This window comes from Canis aureus, chromosome 19 (assembly GCF_053574225.1).
Source record: "Canis aureus isolate CA01 chromosome 19, VMU_Caureus_v.1.0, whole genome shotgun sequence".
Taxonomy (NCBI): domain Eukaryota; kingdom Metazoa; phylum Chordata; class Mammalia; order Carnivora; family Canidae; genus Canis; species Canis aureus.
The window spans coordinates 29687498-29715348 of NC_135629.1; the positions used below are offsets into that span (position 1 = coordinate 29687498).

Below are 27851 nucleotides of genomic sequence, written 5' to 3' on the forward strand. Positions count from 1 at the left end.
GATGTTAAACTCACATGCAGATCTAGTTATAGATACCTGCTTCTACCTGGATTTCAACTCCCACAATGTGTTTTAGCCTAGTGACTGGAGAGGTGATACAATAGTTTCCTATCTTAAGATCACTTCCTGAGTTTCATCACCAGGGTAAAGTCTCATCTAAAGGCAGCTGTTGAAGCATTTGTTAACCATACTTTTCCTTCTTAAATATTTATTTTTTTCATTAAAATTTACGAAGTACCAATAGAGAGAAAATTGTGTATTAAATAGTTTCTCACTTGGTCTAGTGTGTTTTCGTCTCATTTCCAAGGTCAGATGGTCTTAACAGAAAGACAACATACACACAATCTGTTCCATGACAAGGCAAAATGTGCAGTACAGGAAGTCAAGTGGAATGATTTTTACAAAGTGATTGTGAATTTGCAGCAGCTTAGCTCAACAGAAGCAGCAGTGAACGCCCCAAACTTTCCATACCATTTAAGATTAGCAGTTCCCTTGCTATTATCATGATCTAGTGCCCCAGAATGTAATTTATGGGTATTGTTGTTGTTATTACTACTACTACTATTACTACTACTACTACTACTACTACTACTACTACTACTACTACTAGGGTCAAGCCAATCCAATGACACCCAGAGAGGGAACTGGAAAATGCAAAAATAGGAAGGATCCCTCTTTGTACCCATATTGGGATGCAGATGGAACTGGATAATCCGTCTGACTGCAAGAGACTTTGTGACAAGATTATCTTATTCCGGGGGATGGTACTTAAAAGATGCCCTCATAGTGTTTATACCTCTCATGGAGCTTCAAGTATGCATGGAACAAATAATCTCCCCAGAAAGAGCAGAATGAAGACGGAGTGCTCACTATTGCCCCAGAAAAGCAAGTCAATCAAATGAGTCTCAGGAGAATCTGGTAAAAGAAATTCGTGCATTTTGTACTTACTTGTATAGGAATGGGGACTGCTTTGATGTATACCACTTCAGTGCATGATAAGCAGAGTAGATGTTACCCTGCTGTCCTATCTTTCCCAAAGCAGGTTTTATTTAATTCAGATTATAATTTACATACCATAGAATATATATAGGTTTTAGGTGAATGTTAGAGAAATGTAAATATACAGATAACCATAATGCTAATCAGTTAATGATAGTAATATTGCTACATAGTGCTTCTAAGTTTCTAAACCATATTTCCATACATTGCTTCACTACTGTGTTAGGTGAATATGATTCCTATATACACAGAGGTCATCCTAGCCCCATTGAGGAGATAAGAAATAGACCAATAGAGATTGGCATGTTCAAATTTCCTCTGGAAGTAGGAAGCAGAATAATTATATCAAAACAACTTTTTCATAGCAGGAAGAAAGAAACGCGAACAGGAGTGGAGATAATCACATTTGTACAGCGTGAAAGGGAGAGACAGTGGGACTCTCTGTGGGGAGGTCAGGACCAAGTTTAGCATGGAGAAATTGAAGGCCGGAAGAGGTTCCCATAAACCCACCACATCTCCATATACGTTAGTTTGGACTCCTTCCAGAATGAAAAGGTTTGAGGTTCACTTACTTGTGAAGAGAAAGCCTATTTGATTTTCAAGAAAGAATGGCATTACTAACACCTCAGACCAAAAGCCTGTGTCTTTCTTGGTGCGTGGAAAACGACTGCTCTTGGCTCTGCTTGCCATTTCAGCCAAGTTTTTCAGGAGAATGTTTCTATTCTCAGTAATTTCTTTGCTTGGTTAGAATCCCCCATTTAATATATCAGATTGTATTATTTTGCCTCCAACTTGCTTTTCTGAGTTAGTTGAATCTCATAATTAATTTAATAAATGTGAATCATTTATAGTAATCCAAAGAAAATCAAGCAGAGCGAGGCAGTCACATGAGGAAGAAAGTAAGCCTGTGATACTGGATCTTATCTCAAGACCTAAAAATGAATTTGGAGCCCTGTCAATATTCCTGAATTCTTTTGCTCTGACATCTTTCTTTGTGTTTCTAGCACAGAATTCTGCAGATAGTTTTTGCATTTAACTTCAGGTTTATGCCACTTACTAGTAAATCCCTTCGTGAAGCTAGCAGGAGAGCCAACGTGGGTTCTGAATCACTGGGACTACACAACACGGACCATTTGGTTTATTGTTTTTCCTCTAATCAACTGAAAGAGAACTAAAATGAGAGAGCTGAGCAATAAGACTGTATCTCCTTATCCTTAGATTCTGCTTTATGAGCTTGAATGTATAATATTTGAATTGCTATTATAGTTAACAAGATGTTTTCACATCCAATTCTCACTTGATTTTCACAACAAATCTATGAGTCTGAGAGCAGGACTGCCAGGAAATGATTTTTAAATAATATTAATAATAATAAGTGAGAATAATAATAGAAGAACAGACCTGCTAAATATCTTTAAACAGGGTTTGCTTTCTTCTCTTTCCAAAATCAGTGTATGTACTAGTTTCCCTTTCTACCACACCCATTGGTCCTGAGTGGTTAGGAGTATTATCTGTTTTCTTACAGATGAGGAAACTGAACTATATTTTCTTAGGCAACATAACTTCCCAATTTTGCACTGGGGCTTTATCTAGGTCTTCCAATTACATACGAAATTCCCTTGTGACTTTTATGAATTAACTTAATTCACATCCCTCCACTCACTTTCATTAATTCTGGTTGCCAGTTATCAGAATATCAAACCACATTCCCATTGCTTATTATTTCTGTATGTTTTCATAGCTTTTTGAATGGTTTGTTTAATTTTCATTTTCTCATGTGTCTTTTTGTCCTAATTTTTATTTGCACTGTTCCTTTTTTTTCTATTCCTAATTAATCATCCTTCTGAAAGTTTGCTAAAGAGTGGGTAAGTGCATTTTCCTTTCCAAATAGCAATGTTTTGCATTGTTATTTTTTATAAAGGAATATGGAATAATTCAAATGGATACTAAAGTGATCTAATAAATGTCAAGGAACTGGCATACAGTATTTTCTGTTGAAATTGCTTTTCCTTTTTTCCTGGCATTTATAGCAGATTTTTGTTTGTGTGGGGGTTTGTTTTCGCATTACTATTTAAATTTAATCGACAGCGGCCGTTAGAGAAATTGAAAAACTTCACAGGAGACTTAGTGAAGGCTCCAAACCTGGGTCTGCTTAGCCATGAATAGAGAAAACAAGTGGCTGCCACAGGGTCAAGAAAATAACACTTTGCCTCGGCACTTAGTCAACATCTAGAGATAGAACTAGCAGGCTCTGAGGCACTAACCCAAAGTACCAGAGGGTTTCAGAACGGTTTTTGCAAAATCGATCACAGCATCTTGGTCAAATTCTGAGCCACATCTCCCAGCAGTTTTCCAAAAAGAACTTTTCATCCCCTGTATTAAACTACTGTGATATCTTGTTTTGTAAGTTCCAGATTCACACACTGCTAGGCCATGAAGCCTTCCATGCATGCTCTTTGTAACCGTGTGTATACATCTACACGTATCAAAGCCATCAAAAGCCTTGGGTGAGGAACCATGTGTCTGGTAATTTTCTTAAGAGCTTCAGATCTCTCTTCATCAAAGACCTGGAGTCAGAATCTTACAGCTGCTTCTGGGACTATGGAAATAAACTGGGTCTGCAGGCCAGGCTTTATTTATAAATTGTGTTGTCTAAAAATTACTGATGGATGCAATGCCATCACCTCCCCAACATGCTAATATTTGTCTTTCTGTGTTCTTTAGCATCAATACCATTCAAAAATAGATGAACTAATTGAAGAAACTGTTAAAGAAATGATAACACTCTTGGTTGCAAAGGTAACCTTCAGCTTCAGGTGAAATGTTTCATTGTGAACATCGCTTTGTTATATCTGCATTTCCATTAAAATGTGACACGTTAAAAAGTTGAGCTGGATACTTGTATCTCTCAGGAAACAAGCTCGGACGTCACCCAGGCTCAGCTCGGAATGATTTTTTCTGATGATTGCGAGCCGTGTGAAGATGAATTGATGAAGTGGCATGTGTTAACTTAATAAGAAATTGTCCCCAGACGTTGCACTAGGTCATGTGGAAAATGTTTGTTTTGTTTTCCAGCACTGACAAAGTTAGATTTTAAAAACAGAAAGTTAAACGGTAATAAGGAATCCTGCCATCCTGAAAACCCCTTCCCCCCTCGTTTCACATGCAGTGAGAGTCATAATAAAACATAAAAGTCAGATAAAGCTATTTCAGTCACCCTCATGAATTATAGAATTTTAACTAAGTAATGCTGAATGGGAAGACATTTATATTTGCCAGTGCTAAACTTCTGTTTCCCCCAAATTACTGATAAAATACAAATAAAAATAGATTGGATTAAATGTAGTGCTAATATGTAACGTAAAAACTGCTTTGCGCAGTTTTGGATTTTGAAAAGTGCATTTAATATTATCGCAGGCTGTATGCGACTCAATAATATTTTGTCACTTTGTACTTCTGTAACACTCTATATTTGCAATCACATAATAATGAAGAGAAAGCCGGATAAGTCAAATATTGCTATGGGAAAGCAATCTCTTCCTTTCCCCCAAAGCGGGAGTCAAATAATAGAATGCCAAACGGAGCAAGGTCATCGCTAGTCTCTGTGTGGTTGGGAAATGTTGCTCCTTACTGTGAACAAGTAGAGTTTGAAATAATAATTCTTCTTTTTTGCTGTTTTACTAGTTCGTTACTATCTTGGAAGGAGTACTGGCAAAATTATCCAGATATGACGAAGGGACTTTGTTTTCTTCTTTTTTGTCATTTACCGTAAGTAAAGAGCTTCTTTCTTGCCTGGGTTTTGTTTTAGTTTGGGTTTGGGTTTGGGTTTGGGTTTGGGGGCCAGGTGCCAATGTGTCATTTTGGTTTGGGTTTGTAGAATTATGTTAATTAAGGTCAACTGCAAATGTATAGTAACATTAGGAGAATAAGCAGGACACTTCACGACAGCAGGTAATCCAAAATCCTTTTTATTTCACTTGTGAATATACGATATGTACGTATGTATATGTATGCACACACACACACATATCTCTATATGTATGTATCCAAAAGAGAGTTGCTGGCCTGAGCCCACGTGAGCTATCTCAGACAAATCACTTCATGTGACTGGACTACCATCTCCGCATCTGTAAATGAGGAACATTAATTTTAAAGCTTGCAAATAGAGACCTACAGGTCAAAGAGAGCTTTTCAGTGCATTTTATTTGGTCCTCACTGTGTCAGGTACAGTGTTCTTGCCTACATTTAAAAATCAGGAGAATTAACAGAGATGTCCATATTCCGGGCTCTCTTTGTAAGGGGGACATTAGCAGCTCTGGGTCTGCATACATGCGTAGCAACTATCTATCTGCTGGAGCTGAATCACGGTGGTCTCCATTGACCAGACATGTGTCTGCCAGTTTCCTTCAGTATCTTCCTGGCTGTTTCACTCATTCGTGTACCTGCCTGGGCTTGGGAACGCTGGAGTTCACAACCTCTGGAGCAGATGACTGAGTCTGTACAAATTGTGAGGGGCTCTAATTCTGTGCCAGAATTGGGCAAGGGCATAGGACGTGAGTTTGGTTGTGGGCAAAAGGTAGCCTAATTCTCTATAGGCAAATGACCAATGGAGATGGCCACTGCAAATGGGCTGCTTTGGGGGCCTGGTTCTCCCACTGTCTTGTGCTCAGGGGCCATGACAGCCACATCTTTTCCTGCCATTTCTGATAGTAGGGTTTTTGCTGCCTCTGAGACCAGCTGCTTTGACAATGCCATAGAAAAGGCAATCAATTTAAGACCTGTTATCTCTAGGTCTTTAAAACAGCCTTAATGTATGAGGAATCTCCTAAAAAGACATTGACTGCCCAGACCAGGCCCAGCACAGGGTAGGAGGTAGCACATCATCATCTTTGGAATCTCGCAGAACCAGGTTCAAATCCCATTGCCAATATTCACCAACTGTGTGATCTTCAGTAACTGTCTCAACCTCTCTGATCCTCGGCTTTGGTTTGGTTTCAGTTTTGGCTTTGGAAAGGGGGGCTGTTGTGTAAATTTGGTTTGCATTTGTGCATACGTGTGTTAATCGTGGTCAACTATCATGATGTATGGGAGTGAGGAGTGGATAACGTCTTCTATGATGAGCTGTTGTGAAGATAACGATGTAAGGGGAAGAGGGTAGCATAGTCCTCACACAAAGTAGGGCTGAATAAATGGTGGCTACCATTAATGTAAGATAACTAACATGATTACTATACAGTGCCAACATACATGCGCACAAGTTCTCCCTAAATATGCCTTACATTGGTATTTCCCATGCATTCGATTTTCTGGGAATTAAGGGAAATGTAGACAGAAAACGTTTACATCAATTCTAGATAGCATCCATGTCTCCACATATCCAGCGTTGTTTTAATTTGCAGCTCTAAACCTCCCAGATAGAAGGACTAAACTTAACCCCAGAAGCGTGATGGCCCAGCCCCTGGAATTTAGTGGTAACAGTGGGGAGGGATAGACGATGGTGACAATAGGAAATCTATCCCATATCACTCTGTAGAACCACCCACAACGTGTCACAGCTGAAAGGATACCTCTCCAGCCACTCCTTTGACAAACAAAGAAACCAAGGCCCAGAGAGGGAAGTAATTTGTCTAAGGTCACACAGCAGCGGGCAGAGTGGAGATAGGAAGCCAGGTCTTTTGCCAACTCCACACCCCCCCCCCCCCACCACCATTGAACAACTTCCTGGAGAGAGTGGGATTCAGCTGGCAGTTGCCTAGCACTGGAAGGCAGATGGGCAGATGAGTGGGGAAGATTCGTAAAGGATTCAGGGCACATGAGTGGGAAATATTAGATAATCTTTCATTCCTCAGTGAAGTCATGGAAATGGTGAAAAGAGGCAGAATTAACTGCAGCATTTCTGGAAAACATTCCCCTGACACCCACAAAAGATATCACATTCTTGGAGTCTTCATTTTGAGTGTTTTTACCGCACTGGACCTGAACCAGTACATACCAGGAAAGCCCCTCTGCTTTTTATAGAACAAAATTCAGTCCATCCAAGGGCCACACCCTAACGACTGACTTCCCCAGAGAGCTAGTGGGAAGGGGGTCCGGTGGCAGCCACGCAAGGACACCATGCGGGGAGTGGGGTTCTCACGGGAGGGGGAGAAACAAAGACCTCGCATATCCTGTGCAGGAGTTTTCAAGCTGAAATTCTCATGCTCTCATCTCTTTTCTGAGACATTTTGCAGCCTCACAACATGCCTAGTGAAGTCCCCGTAACTGCAGAACACTTCAGTGCCTATTGCTGGGCCTGTAACTTCCCTTCCTTAGTGACACTTCTCCCACACACTTGGCCATCCCACGGCCAAAAGCACCCACTTATCATTTGCAGCCTCTGTTCTCATCTCCTGCTGGTATTCCAGCGTTGGAGAACGCGAGCTGTGCTTAGAGGTGGCAGGAATATCTGCTCCGCACGTGGATTCTGAGCTCCTGCCCAAATTTCAATGGGCCTTTGAAGACTTCCTGCGCCCAGTTGTATTCATTACGCGGCAGTGGAGCGGAGGGGATGGCAGAGGGTGGAGCGGGGGGCCGCGGGCCTGTGCAAAGGGCCTGGAAATCGGTGAGGCGACAGCCAGCTGTGAGTCCCGGGACCCTGGACAAAGGCATAGAGAGGGTGCCGCCACCCTGGCAGGATTTCCTTAACTCTGCTCCCATTTCTGATTCAATTCTTCAAGTATTACTGTGCACTTACCACGTCCCCACCTCAGCAGGGCTGCCAAGTATGAGCCATGTGCTGTGCCCCCCAGAAAGCTGACAAGTATCGACAAATATGCCACCCTTTCCTCCTCTTTCTCCCGCTGAGCGCCTCCTTTCCTGGGTGGGCTTGATTTCATGGTCCAAGCCAGACATTTTGGAAAACGTCTGCAGTGGCACGGAGCAGGCAGGAATATTTATTTCTCGTCTCCATCTGCATTGCTTCCTCTCTTGGAGAGGAGCTGGGGGGGGAGGAGGGAGGAGGAGATGTGGCTTCTTCGTGCCAGCCCGAGAGGCGTCCAGGCGCGCCCCTCCTCTCCTCCCTCCCCAGCCTCAGCAGCAGGAGCAGCCTGGGATTTCTGGAGGCAGGCGCCTTTCGAACTTTGGAAAGATCAGCCCAGTTGGAAGTCTCGATTAGCAACTATCCGCCCATTTCCCCTGACTGCAAGATGTGCTTTTGTGTGGGTTGACTGCTTGGAAGGGTCCTTGTCTGGTGGGTAGCCTCATACTGTTCTTTTAGGAGGCCAGGAAGGGTGACAAGCAGGTACCTAGGTCCCTCTCCGAACAAATTAAAATCCTTTCCTTGGTCTTATCTAGGTGTTAACAAACATGCTAGTTCTGGAATTCACACATTCATTCATTCCCTCGTTCATTCATTCATCCAGCATGTACTTACCAGGCACCTATGTGTCATGTGTTGTGGTAGGAGCTGGGGACACAGCAATGAGCAAGACATGTTCTCTGTCCTTCTGGAGCTTGCATTTAGGAAAAGAGAGATAATTTTAAAAAGGAAAGAAAATTAAAGGGAGGGGAGAGTGCTCTCCAGGCCACAAACTGGGAAGAAAAGGAGAGAAAGAAAGAAGGTGGGGTAGTGCTGCTTCAGCAAGGATGGTCCCAGAAGTTCTTTGAGGAGGAGACTTGGGCTGAAACTAAGAGAGGTCAGCTGTGGCTGAAAAGAGGGGAGAGTCTTCTAGACAAGACAGCAACTGCAATGACCAGGAGGCAGGAAAGTAGGAAGCATTTTTTGCAGAATACTTGGGAACCAACATGAACAGGATTTAGAGACTGAGCACGTGTTGGGATGGAGACTCATTTGAAGGGGACAAAGAGGAAGCCCTCCCCCCACCCCCACCCCCCACCCCATGCATGCTGTGAGGCCTAGAAGAGCTCCACTGAGCTCCATGAGTCCTGAGAACCAGCGGGATATGGCAAAAAGGCAGCCCGGAGAGGAGAGACCTGGGGTGGGATCCCAGTCCTGCCCCTCACCCGGGAGCCGTGTGACCTGGAACACGAGACCACACCTCGGTTTTTCATTCCCTTTGGCGTAATATGACGATGGTTTTATTAGATGAATTCAGAAGTCTAAAATAGCGACAGGAGCAACCGCTCCTGTTCCTTAAGCACTTGCTAAGTGCCTGGCACAGAGCTAAGTGCTTTAAATATATTTTTCTCATTGAATCCTCCGAACGCTGCCATTCCAGCAGCACTCTTGTGCAGAAGATCAGACTGAGGCTCGGAGAGGTTAAACCCTCCAGCTTGACCAGGGTACTCTCCCATTAAACTCTGGAGCCTCCCAGGAGGGGTGACAATGTAGAAGGGGCCCACACCCACTCCCCTGGCAGACGGAATAATTACCTCAAATCCTCTGAAGGCCCCTAGAATTCACTCAAGATCCTCCCACCAAGCCAGTCCATTTGAGATAGTCACAATGAAAATGGAAGCCACTCAGGACAGGCAGGATAAAGCCCCATTCAGAGCTGTCAGGGGCCCAAACCCTACCGTATGTCCAATCTCTTAGGTCTCAATCACCCTCACTTACCCTTTCTTTCCACTTGCTAGCATTTTGGTTGTTTTGCCACTTAGAAATGAAACAAAGTAGACACACTTCTTCCTGCTAGAATCCAGGACCAGGGCTGGTGTTAAGTGCAGATCAACCAGCAGCATAGACTGCTTTTGTGCAGAGCTCTTGATGTCATGCCAAAGAACAAGACTGCCACTTTGGTCAAAAGCCAGAACTGAATCAAAGGAATTCACTTCTGTCCACAGAACATTGTGGTCAGAAAGCAGTTCAAATTTTAGAGAGGGGTGAGTGTTCATAATTGTTAGTGTTGTCTCTGACGATGTCCCATTTTTGTGTAGGTTGCGGGGAATGCCCAGAATGGGAGAGACGGCTTTTTATAATTTGGGCTAGTGATGGTGGTATAGCCAGAGAGGTCTGGCTCTACCGAGAGGGTAACATCAGCAGATTATCAAATGTTGAATCCGTGTGATTCAAGTCAGTTGGTTTCTACACTTCAGAGTGGAGGGGCCTACCTTGGACAGAAGCACCAACTGTGGTGGTAATAGCTGACCTTTTTGTTGTTGTTGTTGTTGTTGTTTTATTTTTGTTTTTTTTGGTAATAGCTGACCTTTACTGAACACTCACTATGTGCCAGGCGCTGTGCTAAGTGACTCACATGCATTTCCTCAGCTGATCCTCACAATCACCCCTATGCAGTAGATGTGATTATTATCCCGTCCCCATTTTACAGATGAGAGAAATTGAGTTATTTGTCCAAAGTCATATGACTACTCAGACTCTACCTTAGGTTTACGTCTTTATTATCTCCAGAATGTTATTCCCCATAGAAGCAGAGAAACTCATAAATGAAGTCAATTAGCAACTCTTCCAGGAACCATCCACTTATTGATACCATTTCTAAGGGGAGAAGTCCTCTATTTTTATCACATCTTGCCAGCAATAATATTTTATAAGTAATTTACCCACCAACTGTTTTGCAATAAAACTAAAGGAATAGACATTCAAAATCCCTCACTTATTTTGTGCTTTCCAGATAATCTCCAGTTTCATATTATTCCTTCATTCAACATGTTTGTTGAGTGCCTGCTTGATGCTAGGCATTGGGGGCATAGCAACAAATAAGACGGATAATGCCTCTTAGTATATATTCTCATGAGAGAGATATATTCTCAACAAGTAATTTACACATGTGGCAGTTTTCCAGAGAGAGGGAGAAGTAGTTGATGCAATGGGACAATAGCCTAAAGGTACCCAACCTCACCTGGGAGGCCATGAAGGAAATGACATTTGAGCTGAGATCTAATGGACCTAGCAAAGAAGAGAAGAAAGAGTGTTCCAGGGTACAAAGACACAGTGGAGAGAGGGAAGGTCTAGTGCTTTCTGGGAACCAGAAGTTCACTATGACCCAGGCAAAGGCCATACTAAAAGGAGAATGACAGGGGTGGAGTAAAGGAACAACTAGTCTAGAGCCTGATAATGAAGGAACTTGCCCATGGTCATGGGATCTAGAGCGTTATGAAGGGATATTATCCCAAACTGATTCAGCTGGAGAAGTTAAGAGAAGTCACGGAGAGACTGGCTAACTGTCATCAGAGATGTTGGGTTTGTAGTCTGATGTGGAAGCTTTGGGCCACCATCGGAAGGCAAGACTTATTTTGTCTAATGTATTTTGTTTACATAGACCAAAAAAACACTGTGCTCTGAAATGTTCAAGAACTGTAAAGCACTGATCTGCTATGCCTTCCACTGACTTCTTTCATCAGCCGTTCCCCAATGGTTCAGAACTTGACATCCACTTTGGGGTTTATGACAGATAATTTTATCACCTAGTAGGACATCAGCCCTATTTCCAGTTCATGCCTTGAAAGCACAGCTGACAATTAACATACCTGCTGTCCAAAGCAGACCTGCAGAAGCTTTTCAGAAGAAAAAAAGAAGCATCCAAAGTTAACCATTTCCCTTAATGTTTTTTAGTAGTCAGATGAACATAAGACAGACAACAGTATTTTCTTCAGACTGTGAGGTGCCGAGCAACCAGGTCCCAGAAATGTCAGCTATGAAAGAAATACCTAATGGATACATATGGGGCTTCAAACACAAAATAATTGTTCTGCAATTGCAAATTAGAAAAGCTGCCTGACCTCTGAACCACATGTAGTGGGAAGCTTGTCACCAGAAAGTTAGAGAGAGGGATGTGATTGTGAAGCCCAGACTAACAGAAATATGTACAAGTTAGTGATCACTGGCGAGCCTCAGTCTCTTCATCTGTTGAGTGGGGATGCTGGTACCTATTTTAGAGGGCCGGTGAGACCATTAGAACTGCAGTACAGAGTCACCCTGCAGGATACCTGGCACACCGTGGATGCCCAGTAAATAGCCCTTCTCAGCCTTAACCTTCAACTTAAACCTATAAGAAGGTGTAAATAATCCTAGCACTTTTAACTATTCTCTCACCTGCTCAGTCCTTAGCGTAGTAACCATTTCTCCTAAGGAACCCAAATCACCATTCATCACAGGATCAACCAAAACTCTCTTAGAACTCCATTTCAGCCCATCCTTGTACTCAAAATGCTGATTCACCAGGGATGTTTTCCATTAAGTTTAGTGTATTTTAGCATTTAGAGTTTTATTTTATTTTTATTCTTCTTGTAAGCAGGCTCCACACTCAGCGTGGAGCCCAACACAGGGCTTGAACTCACAACTCTGAGATCAAGACCCAAGCTATCAAGAGTCAGATGCTTAATCATCAGACCCACCCACCAAAGGTGCCCCTTTAGTGTTTTAGTTCTTCCAGAATTTTTCATTCATATACAGTTTCTAGAATACTTGTTAATCAAAATAGTTGGTTAACCAGGATTGAATAACCCATTCCGCATGCTTATTTTAGGTTGAATCAGGTTTATTGCAATATATACCTAGGTTACTTGTTTGTCCGGTTCTGTTCCTTACTGGAGGATAATCCTAGACAGGTTAATTAAGTTCTGACCTTAGTTTACTGACCTATACAATGGGAATAATAATAAGACCGTGATGTTGTTGAATGAAATGAGACAATGTTATATACCTGGAATGAGGTTAAGCATTTGATAGTTGTAAGCTATTGTTATTATTATGGTTATTACTGTTGGTTATGTCACCGAGTACTGAGTAGTAGAATCAATTACTTGTTCTGCTACCATGTTTTCCATGACTGCTATGTAAATAACTATGCTAGGAGTTGTACAGCTAGAAAGATTTTTTTTTTAAAGACCTTAGCTCTTATTGTCTGGAAGTTACTATCCGGAGTGCATACAACAGAAAGAACTTTTGAGGTTTTCTGGACCAGTGTTTCAGTGATGTGTTGTATCTGCTCAGTCCCCACCTGCTGGTGAGCACCAGTTCTCCACATCTCTTCCCACCTCTGCATTTAGTGTTGTCTTACTGGCAGCTTGGAATTGACCACAGTCAATTTGCACCACAGAATTGGCAAACGCTGCCAAACAGGGTGAGTCCTCCCTCCCTCTTCTTCCTCTTCCCTCCCCCCTCCTTCTTCCTTTCTACATATCCCTGAGTGTTTTCCAAGCACAGTAGATGCACCACATGGTACCTGAGATGATGTTAGATGCCACAAAAATACTACATTAAAGAACACCAATCCCACTGTGAAAGAATTATTCCCTCTTTAATTTTATTTTCGTCTATATGATACACATTTTCTTTTTTATAATTAATTATCAAAAAAGTGAGCCAATTTAGAGAAGAATATTAAGTATATAAGTAAATATAGTACAGACGGCACATGGGCCACAGCCAGTCAGGAGGGTGGTGTTGATGCCAGAAGGTTAGGAAGTGGTGCTACTTTCTCACTGCCCCCATTTTGCAATCGTGGAAACTGAGACCAGAGAAGGAAAATGACTTGAACTTCTAGACGTGTTAGACACAGAACCTAGACCTTGTACCTCATCCATTTGTTTGTTGTCCCTCCTCTTTACCTGAGAAGAGGAAAAAGAATTCTCCTTGGTGCAGCAGGTGCAGCAGATTTGGGCTGCCTCTGATGGACAAGTTGTCCCTGGCAGCAGTGATGCAAATAATCTGCTCTCTCAAGTTCAAGCTGAGGTAGTGGGGGGACCAGGGGAGGGCATGGGGCTCACAGGTGATCCCCTCGTGAAGAAACATGACTATTCAGGCATGACAGCATGGCCCTCATTTGCTTAGCACGAAGGCTGTGTAGAAGCCAGAGGGACACAAAGGCGACACAGTGCTTGCCCTCTTCCACCTCGCATTCTGTTGGGCTTTTTCTTATTGAGATGTGTTCCGAAGGCAGAGCAAAACCCCAAAAATGCCAGAGGTGGGCAGAGGCCCCCACTCATGATGGGATAAGAATAAGCCTTTGTACCTTCTTGGAGAATGTATAAAATTAAAGCTTTCTGATTTGTACTTCCAAGTTTCTCCTAAAATGAGAGTATGCCATGTAAATAGACCAATGGAAAAGCATTACAGTGTCATAAAGAGGTCAGAGCCTGGAGTCAGACACACCCATATTGACACCAGCTTTGTGCCTTTGAGGAAGCTACATGATGCTGCCCACTGTGTGTCTTTGAGGACGTTGTTAAACCTCTCTGAGCTCAGTTTCCTCATCCATCAATGATAATAATCATCATGCCCTCCATTGTGAGAGTTAATGACTCGTGAAGTGCTTAGCCTTATGCCAGGCAAATAATAAGCGTGCAACCTTTGTTAAGTCATCGTTAAAAAGGTGGGTTTGAAGGAGCCTTTGAGCCTTGCAGAAATCCTCGCTGGGAATGAAGGATTGGGACAGAAATGAGGGAAACTGGAAGGAAAAACATGTCTACTTCAATCGGGCATCTGTTCGAAAGCCCCAGGGGGGGAAGAGAGATGAGAACATACACTTCCTGGACCCAGTCTCGGAGCACAGTACCCTGAGCAACAGGAGATTCGAACAATTCTCGTTAATGAGGCTGCGGCTCCTAATCAGTACATGGAACAGAATGCTTTTGCTTAATAGAGATCATTTCCCTGCCTCTTGCCCAACTCTCCAGCAGTGCCAGCAGCTCTTTGTTTAATGAAAGGTAGGGACTTCGAGTAGTGTGGTGGGATGGGCTGTAGGAGGCATTATTACCCTCATTACTATGATAATAGTTTAATCACAATCAATATTTATGAACATGCACAGAAGCCGTGCAATCAACCAGCAGCCCTACAACTTGAGGTTTTCGTGTCCTTGCCTAAGTATGCTTTCCAGGAAAGCCTGGGCTTTCTCCCACCTTCCCCCAGCCCCGCAGAAGCTCTACAGAGGTCCTCAGAGGTCATTTCAGAATATGCATAATGGTTACACGATAGTTATACATGAGGTCTTATTTGTGGTGATAGGTGAATATCATAATATGACACTTCTTGCTTTTCAAAGTATCTCCACAGTCATCGCCTGCATTTGATCTTTAGACTTTGGTGAATTATCTTGTGAATAAGGTGGGGCAACGGAGGGGGCAGCGTAATATAGTAGCGGATCCCTGTTGTTTCTTTTTTTTTTTTTTTTAAGATTTTATTTATTTATTCCTGAGAGACACACAGAGAGAGAGAGGCAGAGACACAGGTAGAGGGAGAAGCAGGCTCCATGCAGGGAGCCTGACATGGGACTCGATCCCGGGTCTCCAGGATCACGCCCTGGGCCGAAGGCAGGTGCTAAACCGCTGAGCCACCCGGGGATCCCAATAGTGGATCCTTTAAAGTTAGACCCACTTGGGTTCAAATCCTAGCTCTACCACTTCTTAGCTCTGTTCCCTGAGGAATGCAAGTTAACTGTTCTGAGCCACAGCTCCTTTTTGTAAAATGAGAAGACAAAAGTGTTAGAAGAATCAGATAAGATAGTGTCTGTTAGGCATTTAGTCATTGGTAAATGCGTCCACAGTTTTGCATAGACTATATATATCAGGTATTTGGTATTCCTAGGCTGTCTGTGAGAAAAGTAAACGATGGTTTTTCCCAAACTCACAGAGCCAGTATTTGAGATGGTAGGAGAGTCCAGACTTAGACTCCAATATTCACATTCTATTATCTGAAAATTTTTCAAACGCTGTTTCTATTTATAAACAACTGAGAGAAACCTTATTTTTAAACATGTCAATGTTTAAGTCTTTTCTTTCAAATGTGCACCAGATTTGGAAAGCCAATGGATCATTTTTCTGAGCCATGGCCACCTGGTGAGCTACCCGTAAAATATTGTTGGTGTCACCCTTCCCACATCTGTAAAAATAGGATTTATAAGCTCCAGCTCTTTTAAAAATGAAAAGTCAGGGAAGATGGCCTCACGATCTGTGTGCCTCTGTGCAGCATTTACATGGTGCTTATGTGGGCACCGCACTTCGTAACTGGCTGGAAACACCCTTGATCTTTGGCCAGCAAAGAAGACGTGTCAGCCCCCTTGGTGACAGAGCTGGGGAATCCATCATGCTATCTCTGATTCCAGGTGTACTTCCAGGGTTGTGTTTTTCTCCGGGCCTCTGAAAGCATTGTAAGGGGCTTTCATTGTAATTGTCACTTGGCCCTAAGCAGGAGCCACTGAGGTTTGCTCAACTGCTCACCCGCACACAGAGTCCCAGTACATCCACCCACTGGTACATTCTGTCTCCCCCAGGCAGTCAATCCCTCAGTTGGCACTAACAATGTATTCGTCTTCCCAAGATGCACTTAGAGCATCCAGATTATGTATGGGGGGTGGGGGGAGTGGTTTGCTAGGTTTTGCTTTTGCCTTTGTAGAGGACGTATCTCAAAATCATGTTTCCAGTCAACCAAAAACCTTGAAGAAGTTACTCTGGAGGAGACACATTCCTCCTGCAAAATGCCTTTCTCCACCACAATGCTGAACATTTTACCACTCGTTTCGTTCTTTTTTCAGTAATTTTTTACAAAAGAAATATGTATAGGGTTAAAAATGAAATAGTGCAGACACTCTTAATAGTAATTTTTAAAGAAACAATAGGTCTCTGTCCTGTCCCTTTCCACCCTTAATCCCTGACCCCAGAAGGGACCCTTGAAACTATATTTTATCATCATAGCCCCAAGTACTATTTTTACATTGCTATTTCTTAATTTATTGATCTGAGAGATTATTTGACTCCCTACTATAAATATAGAGCTTTAGCTCACTTCACCATCTTACACTTCTCCCCCTCCCTCTTCCTGTTAGGGTTGTATCAATATTGTCATTCATCTCTCGGCATCTTGGTAAATTTAAATTATACCCATCCACCTTCAATTCTTGGTTCATCCACATGATGAGGCTGTGAACACCGATACCGTTTTCTTCTCCTGCTTCCTCCTCCAACTGATCTCTTGTTGTTGTTGTTGTTTAAGATTTTATGTATTCATTCATGAGAGAGAGAGAGAGGCAGAGACATAGAGGTAGAAGCAGCCTCCCTGCAGGAAGCCCCATGTGGGACTCAATCCCAGGACCCCAGAATCACGCACTGAGCCAAAGGCAGATGCTCAACCACTGAGCCACCAAAGGGCCCCTGATCTCTTGTTCTAACATGGGAATTGGATGGCACATCTCTTCATTCTTAACATTTTAAAATGTAAGAACCTGTATTCATGAGTGTCTCTTGAGTCTACCATCACTGTCCAATAGAACTTTCTGCAGTGGTGGAAGTATTCTGTATCCAAGCTGTTTGATACAGCAGCCGCTGGCCACATGTGGCTCATCAGTACTTGAAATGTGGCTGGTTACAACTAAAAAGTTGAATTTTTAATTGTGCTTTGTTCTAATTCACTTCACTTTAAATAGCCACATGTAGCTATAATATACAAGTGTGATTATGGAGAACCACCTGATTTTTCAACAACAACAGTAATAATAGTGGACGCATAATTCTTCTTTACTCTGCCCTGGGAACTCATCTGCCAAGTCAGTTAATCACCCAGCAACTCTATGAAGAGTGGCATTATCCCCATTTGATAGATGAAGGCTGTGAGGCATGGAAAAGTCAAGCAACTTGTCTAGTATGTGGTAGAGCTAGCATTTGGTTCTGTGCGATCCAACTTCAAAGTCTGTGCTCTGAACCACTTCTCAATCCTGCCTCTGCTCCCTTTTGGAAACTCCCACATCTTTTTTTTCAGATATTTCCAATCTGCTGATCAATAATATGGGCACTGCTTCTCCCACGTTCCTGGCCTGAATGATGCTCATCATGGGTCTCTATGCATTTAGATGTCAAGCCCGCTGATTCCATTTCTGCCACAAAAAAAAAAAAAAAAAAAAAAAAAAGAGAACAAAAACTGGAAGCTGAGGACAGACAGACATGGGCAAATGTAGGGACTCAGGGCAAGTTCACATAAGGGCTCACTCCCTGGTCACAGGAAAGTTGTTCCTTTGGCCTGCTCATTCCAGCAACAGCAATAGAGCGGCTAGCAGGGACTGTGAGGGTTTGTGGCATCTTTTTACTATGCCCCTTTATCCAAGTCCTCATCACAGCCCAAAGAGGTACATATGAAGAGGGCTGCAACTAGAGGGTGCTGGGAATATTAAATTGGATGGTTCATGAAAACCATAGAAAAGAGTGCCTGGCACAGGGTAGATACTCAGCACATGCTGCCTATTGTAATCCTTTTCTCTCTTTGCCAAGTCTACCCACGGGGCCATGCTACACTGTCTGGTACCTGTGTGAATGGTCTTTATTTATCTCAATTGCTTTTTCTTTTCCCTGTTACTGTATTTCTCCTGGAGCCTCATGTCTAGAGCTCTGGTTAATACTAAAATGTTAATAAGCCTCTTGCTTTACTACTGGGGTATTTATAACATTTTTCAAGGTGGTGGGAAGTGGTTCTATCCCACATTCTTCCTAGAACTAACCTGCTTCATACACCATCTGAGAGTCACATTTTTTTCTTTTAAATTCTAGAAGGAATCAAGAGAAAACACTCCACCTGGCACCCTATTATAATAGATAAGGACTTGAGGCTAGGCAAGTAGCTGAGATCAATCAACTAATTAATGGGCAAATTAAGATTAGACATATAGTTTATGGTTCTTTCCACACCCCCACTTTGATCTCCCCTGTAAGCATGTTCTAGCCTAGGAGGCAGAAAACTTCTGGAAAAGACCAGAGAGTAAATATTTTTTACTTTATAGGCCACATGGTCTCTCAACCTCTGCCTTTGTAGCATAAAAGCAGCTATCAACATGATATAAATGAGTGGGTGTGGCTATATTCCAATAAAACCTTGGAATATATGGTATGGAAATATCAATCTCCTATAATTTTTGGTATGGAAATATCAATCTCCTATAATTTTCACATTGCAGGAAGTATTTTTTTTTTAATTTTCTTAAAACTACTTAAAAATGAAAAAAAAAAACTACTTAAAAATGTGAAAACCACTCTTAGCTCATGGGCCATACAAAAACAACAGGCTACAGTTTGCCAACCTTTGTCTAGTCTATAAGCTATGGATAGGAACACACTTGACACAGTCAACTCCCAGCAAACCACAAGGGAATTAAACAATAGTAATAATAATAGCTAGTGATTATTGAGCTCTTAATGTGTACCAGGCATTGCACTGAGCACTTGACATGATGTTAACGTTCAACCTCAGAAGACCCCTCTGAAGATGACAGTTGTTATTCTCATTTTGCAGATCAGACTATAGAAGCTGTGGAAGGTTAAATAATTTTCCCCAAGGTCATTACATTGATAAGTGATGGAGCATAATCAAACCAAGATCTGTATGACCCAAAGCCTCTACACCTTCCACAAAGTACATTCTCCCTTTCCCAGATCTCAGGTGGTCAGTAGGTAAGAAGTGGTTTTAGAACGACCCATCTTTTTCAGCACATCCACAGCTTGATGTAGTGGAAGGACTCTACATTTTCTAAACTGACCTAGGCTTGTACTCCAGTTCCACCAGTTACTGGTTCACTTCTTGCTGAGCCTCAGCATCCTTCTGAGCCTCAGCATCCTTCTGTGAAGCAGGAAAGGTGAAACAAACCTTTCTAGGCTCTATAGCGATGACTAATTGAGCTAATTATACATAAGGTGCCTAGTATAGTGCCCCATACATATGTGCTCAATAAATATCATTGAGAATCAGGTGAATATCAGGTCAGTCATTGATGTTTTTATAGCCAGGAGACCCAGGAATACCCAAATCCTATCCTAGACCATAGGGACATCCCCACAGCATCCTCCAGGAAACTACATGCAATGGATAAAAGTAAGGAAATATGCGGTAAAGAAACACCTTACTGAGCTTTGGTTGTCTATTGCTGCATAGCAAGCTATGGCAGAGTCGGTGGCCTAAAAGAATCATTTTATTTTACTCACAATTTTGTGGGTCAGGAATCTGGGAAGAGCTCTGCTAGGAGACTCTTTGGTTCATGTGGCTTTGACTGGGGTCACTCTCTGGGCTGCACTTAGCAGCTGGCTGTGCTGGGCTGGGACTAGATGTCTGATAATTTGATGTGTCTTCATGTGGCTTCTTTCCACCGATATGGAGTCTCACCCTGATGATCTTTTCCACATGGCTTGGGCTTCTTGCAGCATGGTAGTCTCAGGATATTCACACTTACATGGCAGCTGGCTCTCAAGAGTAAGGAAGTAGAAGCTGCCAGCCCTTCTCAAGACTTGGCTCGATACCGGCATGGTGTCATCTCCATCATGTTCTGTTGGCCAGAACAGGCATAGGCCAGCCCAGACTCAAGGGGCATGGAGGAATAAACTCCACTTTTTCAATGAGGGAATGGCATGCCCATACAGGGAACAAAAATAAGTGATGACAAGCCTCTTTGGGAACAGGCTACCACATTGTGAACTGGGCTTTGGGTGCATATTCCAAGGCAGAGCACTCTACTCTGGCCCCCATGAGCAGAGTCGGAAATAGAATAAAAAAGGAAGAAATAGAATAAAAAAGAGAGTCCAGGCAAAGAAGTAAGAGAACCATACCTCTTACTGCAAGGTAGGTCACACACTGTTGCCTGAAGCAGGCAATACAGCTGGCTAGGAAACAACCCAACCAGTGCCCTGGACCCTGACCCATCAAATTAGCCCCTTGGCAGGTGGCAGGAAAAGAGAATATAAAATTCATAGTCAACGTGTATTGGACACAGACTATGTGCCAGGCCCTGTGCAAAGGTTTTTACATACATTAACTTGTTTAATCCTTAACATGCCGTAAATGAATCAATATAAATCAAATGCTTAGGGACGCCTGGGTGGCTCAGCAGTTTAGTGCCTCCCTTTGGCCCAGGGCATGATCCTGGAGACCTGGAATCGAGTCCCACATCGGGCTCCCTGCATGGAGCCTGCTTCTCCCTCTGCCTGTGTCTCTGCCTCTCTCTCTCTGTGTGTCTCTCATGAATAAATAAATAAAATCTTTGAAAAAAAAAAAAAGAAAAAATAAATCAAATGCTTAGAATAGTGCCCTGTACATGTTAAACACTTTTAAAAGCTGTCTTTTTTTTTTTAACTAATGATTCATACAACCACTCTGTGAGGAGGTATTATTGTCACTATTTTCTAACAGGGAAGCTGATGCTTAGAAAAGTTAATTCCCTGGCCCACAACTGGCTGGTGATAGAACTAGATGCCAGCCTTGGTGTCTGACTCCTGCCCACCCTCACTTCTCACCCCTGCACTGTACTGTCCGTGCTGCATGAGAGCAAGAGACCTGTTCAGCCCTTCCCATAGTGGCAACAAATACCAGTTCCTTTTGCCTACACTTTTCTTCAATGTCTCTTTAAGACAGTTGTAACTTAAAAACCAACTGCAACACTAGAAACCTCTACCCTGGGTACTAAGAGTGCCATACTCAGAACTTCATTCGTTCAACAAATTTGTACTGAGCTGCTGCCATATATCAGGGAGTGTAGGCACTGAAGAGAGAGAAAGAGAAGTTCTTACTTTTCCTAGACATGAGGATGGTAATAGGTAATAAAACTCAACATAAGAGGGCAGCCCCGGTGGTGCAGCAGTTTAGCGCCGCCTGCAGCCCGGGGTGTGATCCTGGAGACTCGGGATCGAGTCCCACGTCGGGCTCCCTGCATGGAGCCTGCTTCTCCCTCTGCCTGTCTCTGCCTCTCTCCCACTCTGTGTCTCTCATGAATAAATAGGAAAATAAAATTTAAAAAAAAAAAAAAAAAGGAAGGACTAGCATTGGTTCTTTTAAAAAAAAAACCTCAGCATAAGAGAGATGATTATTTTTTATAGATTTATTTATTTGAGAGAGAGCATGTGTATGTGCACACTCAGGCGAGTAGGAGGAGAAGTAGAGGGAGAGAATCTCAGACTCCTGACTGAGCGCAGAGTAGTGGAGCTCATCCCACGACCTATGAGATCATGACCTGAGCCAAAATCTAGAATCCAACCCTCAACCGACTGAGCCATCCAGATACCCTGAGAGATGATTATTTTATGTATAGCGGTGGCCTACATAACATTTTTACATACTGAACTGCCCCAACTTGCAAATAATAGTAATAATAATAATAATCTAGATCTCTATGATCACCTAGGTTAGAGAAATGGAGAAAGGCACAAAATAGCAATATAATCCTTGCAACAGAAATCTCAAAAGCCAAATGTTGACATAAATGTTGCTAGCCCCTTGAAGCAGTGGTGCCGTAGATAGTTTCTAGGCAAAGGCAGAGAAATCAGCTCGAAGCTCTTGTGAAGTCAGACAAGCTGGGGTGGCCTCAGCTCGTGCAGAGAATAAATCGTTTCCTTGGTTGGTGCTTTCTTTAGAGACCACGGGGAGAAAGGAGAGCTCAGGCAGTCACTAATGCAGTGGTATCTGTTCAGACTTCTTTTTTCTTCCATCTTTGAGTCTTACCCACCAGATTTCTGTTTGCAAAAAGGGCCTAATCCACTTTTTTTTTGTGCATTGATTTAATAGTATCAAACCCTGAGGTCCTCGTGGTCTGCACCTGGGTTGCTTTTTCCCCTAATGAAGCAAGAGAAGTGGTTTAAGCCCCCACCGTGCTCCCTATCAAAGCTACACAATGATTAACTCAGGTCCCCTTATTAGGACCAGGGAGAAGAAAATCCCTTAGTCATCAGCATTGTGAAAATCCCTGGATGGTGAATGTTCAATGAAAAGATTACCTTGGGCACCTGAAAAATAATGGAAAAGCTCAATAGAGAAACCATTAAGCCTGTCTACACACACTAAGTCAGGTGGAGGGTCGAGGTAATTAGCTGGGACATTCAGGCCAGAGAAAGTGTTTTGGACCTTCTGCCCTGGCTGAGTCAGGGCAGACAATTATTCAAATCCCTCGTACATTTTTCCCGGAAAAGCCATTTTAGGTTGTGTCTACACACACACACACACACACACAGTAAGACTTAAATATGACTGCTCAATAAAAGTGGTTTATATTTGTTTGTTTCTTTTTAACTGAATAATAGGCAGTTTAACGGATGGGAGATCCAAAGCTTTAACTTCTTAGTGGCATGACTTTATGCCAAGTCTCTTCATCTATTTTAGCCTCGGTTTCTTCAACTGTAAAATGGAATCATTAATAGATTGCTATGAGGATTAAATATAACAAATGCAGTATTCCTGACTCATTGCCTGGCAAGTCGTAAGCACTCAGAAATGTTACTTATAGTTACTAGTTGTTGGATGGGCATGACTCATCCTGGGTTTGGAGAGACTGTGCACTTGGGGGCCAGGAATCATGGAGCAAATGCCTCCATCTACAGCCCCTGATGTGGTGCCTTGTGCAGAGTAAGTGTTCTTTGCTTCGGGCATGTGAGAACATGAACAAGCTGTTCGCTGACAGGTTGTCTCCCTCCCATCAGCCTTGGTCTCCCTCAGGCTCTCCTACCATGTGTCTCTTTTTCCGACCTCCTTTCCCAAAACTGGGAAAGCCCATCTTTGGGGTCAGGGGCAAGGGGGCAGGTGCCCATGGGGACTGCTGGAGAAGAGGTATTCCTCGTCCCCTTGGTGGGATGGTCAGAATGCAAGGATTTCGGGAAATGACATTTGGCTGAAGTCACAGTTCTTATCTTTCCCTTGAGGGCAATTGAGTGCCTGCTTAGAGGAGGTGCCAGACCAGGTATCTGGAGCAAATCCCTTCCCCTCCCCCTTACCTCCTGTGTCCCAGAACATATGGCTTGGTCCCAGAGAGCAGTAAGCATGTGTTATTGAATATAACTGAGTGCCTTGTCCTGGGAAACTGCCCTCTTATTCACGCCTAAGCTCAGCCATCCTGAGTTAGGGAACAGATCTTTGCTGTCTCCTCAAGGCTTTGAGGGTGAGTCTCTAGTATATAAGATGTTCACTGATTTGGCAGAAAGCATACCAAACTGAGAGCTCAGATACCTGCTGATAACCTGGGGAGATTCCAGCATCCATTTTATGGGGAGAAATTGCCCATGGGCTAGAAGTGAGGAGTGAAGTTGTCACCACCATCACCAGGACAAGGAGCATGCACTTCATTTATGCCAATAAGCCAATATTTCCAGTAACCACTAAGAAAAGTTACCTTTAATAGCTTTTACCCTGTACCAGACTGTCCTACACACTTAGATGGATTATATCATTCAATCCCTGCAGTATCCCTTTGAGTAATAGTATGATCATCCCATTTGCAAAGAAGGCTCAGAGAGGCTAAGTAACATGCTCAAAGTCACCAAGCTAGAAAATGGCAAAGCCAGACTTCTAACCCCACCGATGCTGAGTTCATCCTCCTAGCCACTTCACTAGGAAGAGTTTTTTTAAAGTGAAAATGAAGAAAACGGCACACACATCCACACACACTTTTGAGAAGATGGGAAAACACACATAATGACAAAATTCTATAGAATAGGTAGTGTTTTTAAAGGAATGTATGTTTTATTCATTAAAATAACACCTACATACAACAGAAAAGTGTCTTGTGTAGATTGTAAGGCCTGTTGTTTATTTGATCTAGACACAGTGTCTGGTGAGCACTTGAATTCTCCTGACCCTTGGCAATAATTCTGAAGCCCTCATGAGTTGGAAGGATCTGGTCCTTCCTCTCAAAATACAGCTGGCAGTATCTACGGATACTGAAGCTAAATGTGATGTTTAAAGGCAGCACTGTTGACGTTAGGCAGGAATGGGTTCAGGAACCAGAGTTCTCTGATCCTGGCTTTGCCAATTTATTCACTCTGCTATATCTCAACGTTTACTATAAAAAGATAGAGCTGATGAAAGCTTCTCGTCTCTTAAGGAGACTAGAGTCAGAACAGGGAGCAGCCTCCGAGGTAACCTGTCGCCGGGGGGGGGGGGGGGGGGCGGGGAAGGCCCACATCCAGAGTACCCTACACAGCTCCTGCTTGAGCTACTTGACCGTCAAAGACAACCAGTACCTGGATGGACTGAGAGGGCTATTTGAACCTTCTCCTGGGGCTCTTCACCTTACTCATCCAGTCTGATTCCATGCTCTAGAACCACCATGAAGAAGTTCAGTCTTTCCCCATGGAAGCTCCTTAATTAAGGCTCATGAGCGCTTCCTTTTCTAGGCAAGATATCTCCGCTTTCACTTCCCTTATAGAAGGCTTCTCTGTAGCCTCATCGTCAATCTCTTTCTTAAGGTTCAGAACCCAAAGTGATACACCACATGTTTCCAAATAATTATAGGACTACAATTTACTCTGAGCTATTTTTTCCTGTTACTGTGGGATGGGAGGAAGACCCATAAGACAATGTACCAGTCAGCGGTTTTATCCGGTAACAAATTGAAGGCTGGTGCCTGTAGGAGTGTGGATGGTTTTCATTCATGACATAGAGCTTGCCTGATCTTCCCAAACTGCCATGAAAGGAATAGAACTTGACTGGTGTCATTCTCTGAATCGAAACTGCATGTTGGTGGTAAATGGAGAGTAGGCGTGTTTAAAGGTTGATCATTTCAGCTGTAGCAAAACTCTTCCCAACTGCCAAGCACTGACTCCACAGAGTAAAGGAGGCAGTTTCTAGTTGACAAGAATGATTTTGCCAGCACCTGCCCCAACCACTTGAATTCCTGATGCTTGAATTCCTTTTGTACATTTCTACCATGGGTGAGGAGGTCAGGAGTTCCAAAGGAGAAATTGGGGCTCAGGAGACCACATTTGAGGGCTCCCTTCTCTGCCTTCTGGCCTAGATCAGGAGCAAATGAATTCTTACATTCTGTGGGTTTTAGAATTCTCAGTTATAAAAAGATATGCTTCATGGCCCCCCATTTTGCAGGGTGGCTCAAAGAAGAAAGTGTACATGAATATGCTTTGCAAGGCGAAAATCATCTAGGTGTTAGATATTATTGTGAGAGAGACTCAAGAGAAAAAGGCCACCTTCTTGCCCAAACTAAATTCTGCATCCAGAATGGACAGGAAAGATTTGGTGTTGGGGATTATTTAGTAGAAATGCTAATTGTGCAAAATCTGGAAAGCTTTCCTGATCTTCCTTTAATGGCCCAAAGTGCCCCTTCTCCTTTCACCCACCAGCCTTTGCAGGAGGTCAGCTTTCATGCTGACTCACGCAGTGGCTTGTCTATCTGGCCATTCCCCTGCTCATTCCTCAACTATCCTGACGCCATCACTGGTCACTTGCTTTCTCTACTTCCTTCTGCACATTTTCCCCGATTGCCCTTTCTAAGCCAGGTACCAAGTGAGTCACTGGGGGGACAGCTGTGAGAAGACGCGACATTCTGTGAGAGACAGACATTGCACAAAATTACTGAATTACAGTTGCAGTCAGTGCTGCAAAGCAAGACGGTAGGGTTCCCAGAGAACCTCTAACAGGAGAGTCAAGGAAGAGTCTTGGGTGCTGGTGATGGTTCCAGATGTTTGGATGGAATGCCCTCTTAATAATCAACTATTTGATGTGTGTGATCAGCACTTTAAAGTTTATGAAGCACTTTGGCATATGGTTTTTTTGCTAAGTCAGACTCTCAGCCCTGCAAAGTACACAGAGTTATCACCCTATGCTAGAAACCAAGGCTGTGGGACTTGATGTGACGATCTCAGGGTCAACCAGTTCTGCCACTTGCAGAATTTTTGGCTCTTAATCCTGGGTTCCTGCCACCCAACCCTATTGGTTTACTGGCTTCTCTCCCTTGGGAGTCAGTATTGTGAAAAGTAGCTTTGAGAAAAAGAGCAATAAAGGGAAATGCTCCTCTGGATACTTTCCTGGCAGACATGTGGGTAGAAGCTGTGATTCCTTTTTTTTTTTTTTTTTAAGACTTCATTTATTTATTCATGAGAGACCAGAGGGAGAGAGAGGCAGAGACACAGGCAGAGGGAGAGCAGACTCCACGCAGGGAGCCTGACGTGGGACTTGATCCTGGGTCTCCAGGATCACGCTCTGGGCTGAAGGTGGCGCCGAACCGCTGAGCCACCTGGGGCTGCCCAAAGCTGTGATTCCTGATACTGGTCTCAGCCAAATGGCAAGAGGAAGCCTACCTGGGATGTGAAAGATGTCCTAACTGCTTTGTGTGCATCGCAGTCTTTGTAGTTTCCAATAAGACTAAAAACCCACTCTGACCCCAAACGTAGCCTGTTGGTCTTACCTGTGCCTGGAGAAACATGACCTGAGTCCAAATGAGACACACAGAATACCAGACAGACTCCCATAGGTTTTATTCCTCAAACGCAGCTATGCATTGACTTCTCTCAGCACACAGAGCCCACCCGCATTTGCTTAGGAATCGATCACCTTAGCTATCATTCGTTTCTTGCCTACTATATCCCAGAACTTTGTGTGCATTCACCTACCGATCACCCAGCTGAAGTATGTATCTATTGGTAGCTGCATTTTGCCAATGAGTAACTGAGACCCAGACATGAAGTAACTTGCCAAAGGTCACGCAGCCTGTAAGTCATAGAGCCTGGATTTGAACTCAGATCTGACTCTAGATTTCATGCTCTCACACGCACAAGCTCTCCCCTCAAAACTGCAAATAAATTTCATAGCCACTTCCTGCACTTCCCATCCAAGTTTTGTAGTATTTAAAACCAGGAGACAAGGACAGCTGGGTGGCTGTTGATTAAACATCTGATTTTGACTCAGGTCATGGTCTCAGGGTCCTGGAATTGAGCCCCACACTGCCACCATTGGACTCCCTGCTCATTAGGGAGGCTGCTTCTCCTTTTCCCCCTCCCCCTGCTTGTGCTCACTCTGTCTCTCTCAAATAAATAAATAAAATTTAAAAAAAAAAAACACAGGTGACAAAATAGCAGCCTTGGTACAGGCTTTAAAAGGTTCTGGTATCTTCTCAACCCCACCCACAGATACCTATCACCCTCTGGATTAAGGAAACCCACCCACCACATCCCTTCCTCTTGCAAACACTTTACTGAAACTCAAGGATTCCATT

General features: G+C 43.2%; 1 protein-coding gene across 10 annotated transcripts in view; it reads left to right on the plus strand.

Annotated features, from left to right (window-relative positions):
* Positions 1-27851, plus strand: part of CADPS (calcium dependent secretion activator) — a 459608-nt gene that overhangs the window by 385016 nt on the left and 46741 nt on the right. For all 10 annotated transcript variants that reach the window (XM_077858238.1, XM_077858239.1, XM_077858240.1 and 7 more), the window contains 2 exons: positions 3724-3798; positions 4684-4767. In XM_077858238.1, the coding sequence (XP_077714364.1) occupies positions 3724-3798; positions 4684-4767 (159 nt within the window). The remainder of the gene's footprint in view (positions 1-3723; positions 3799-4683; positions 4768-27851) is intronic.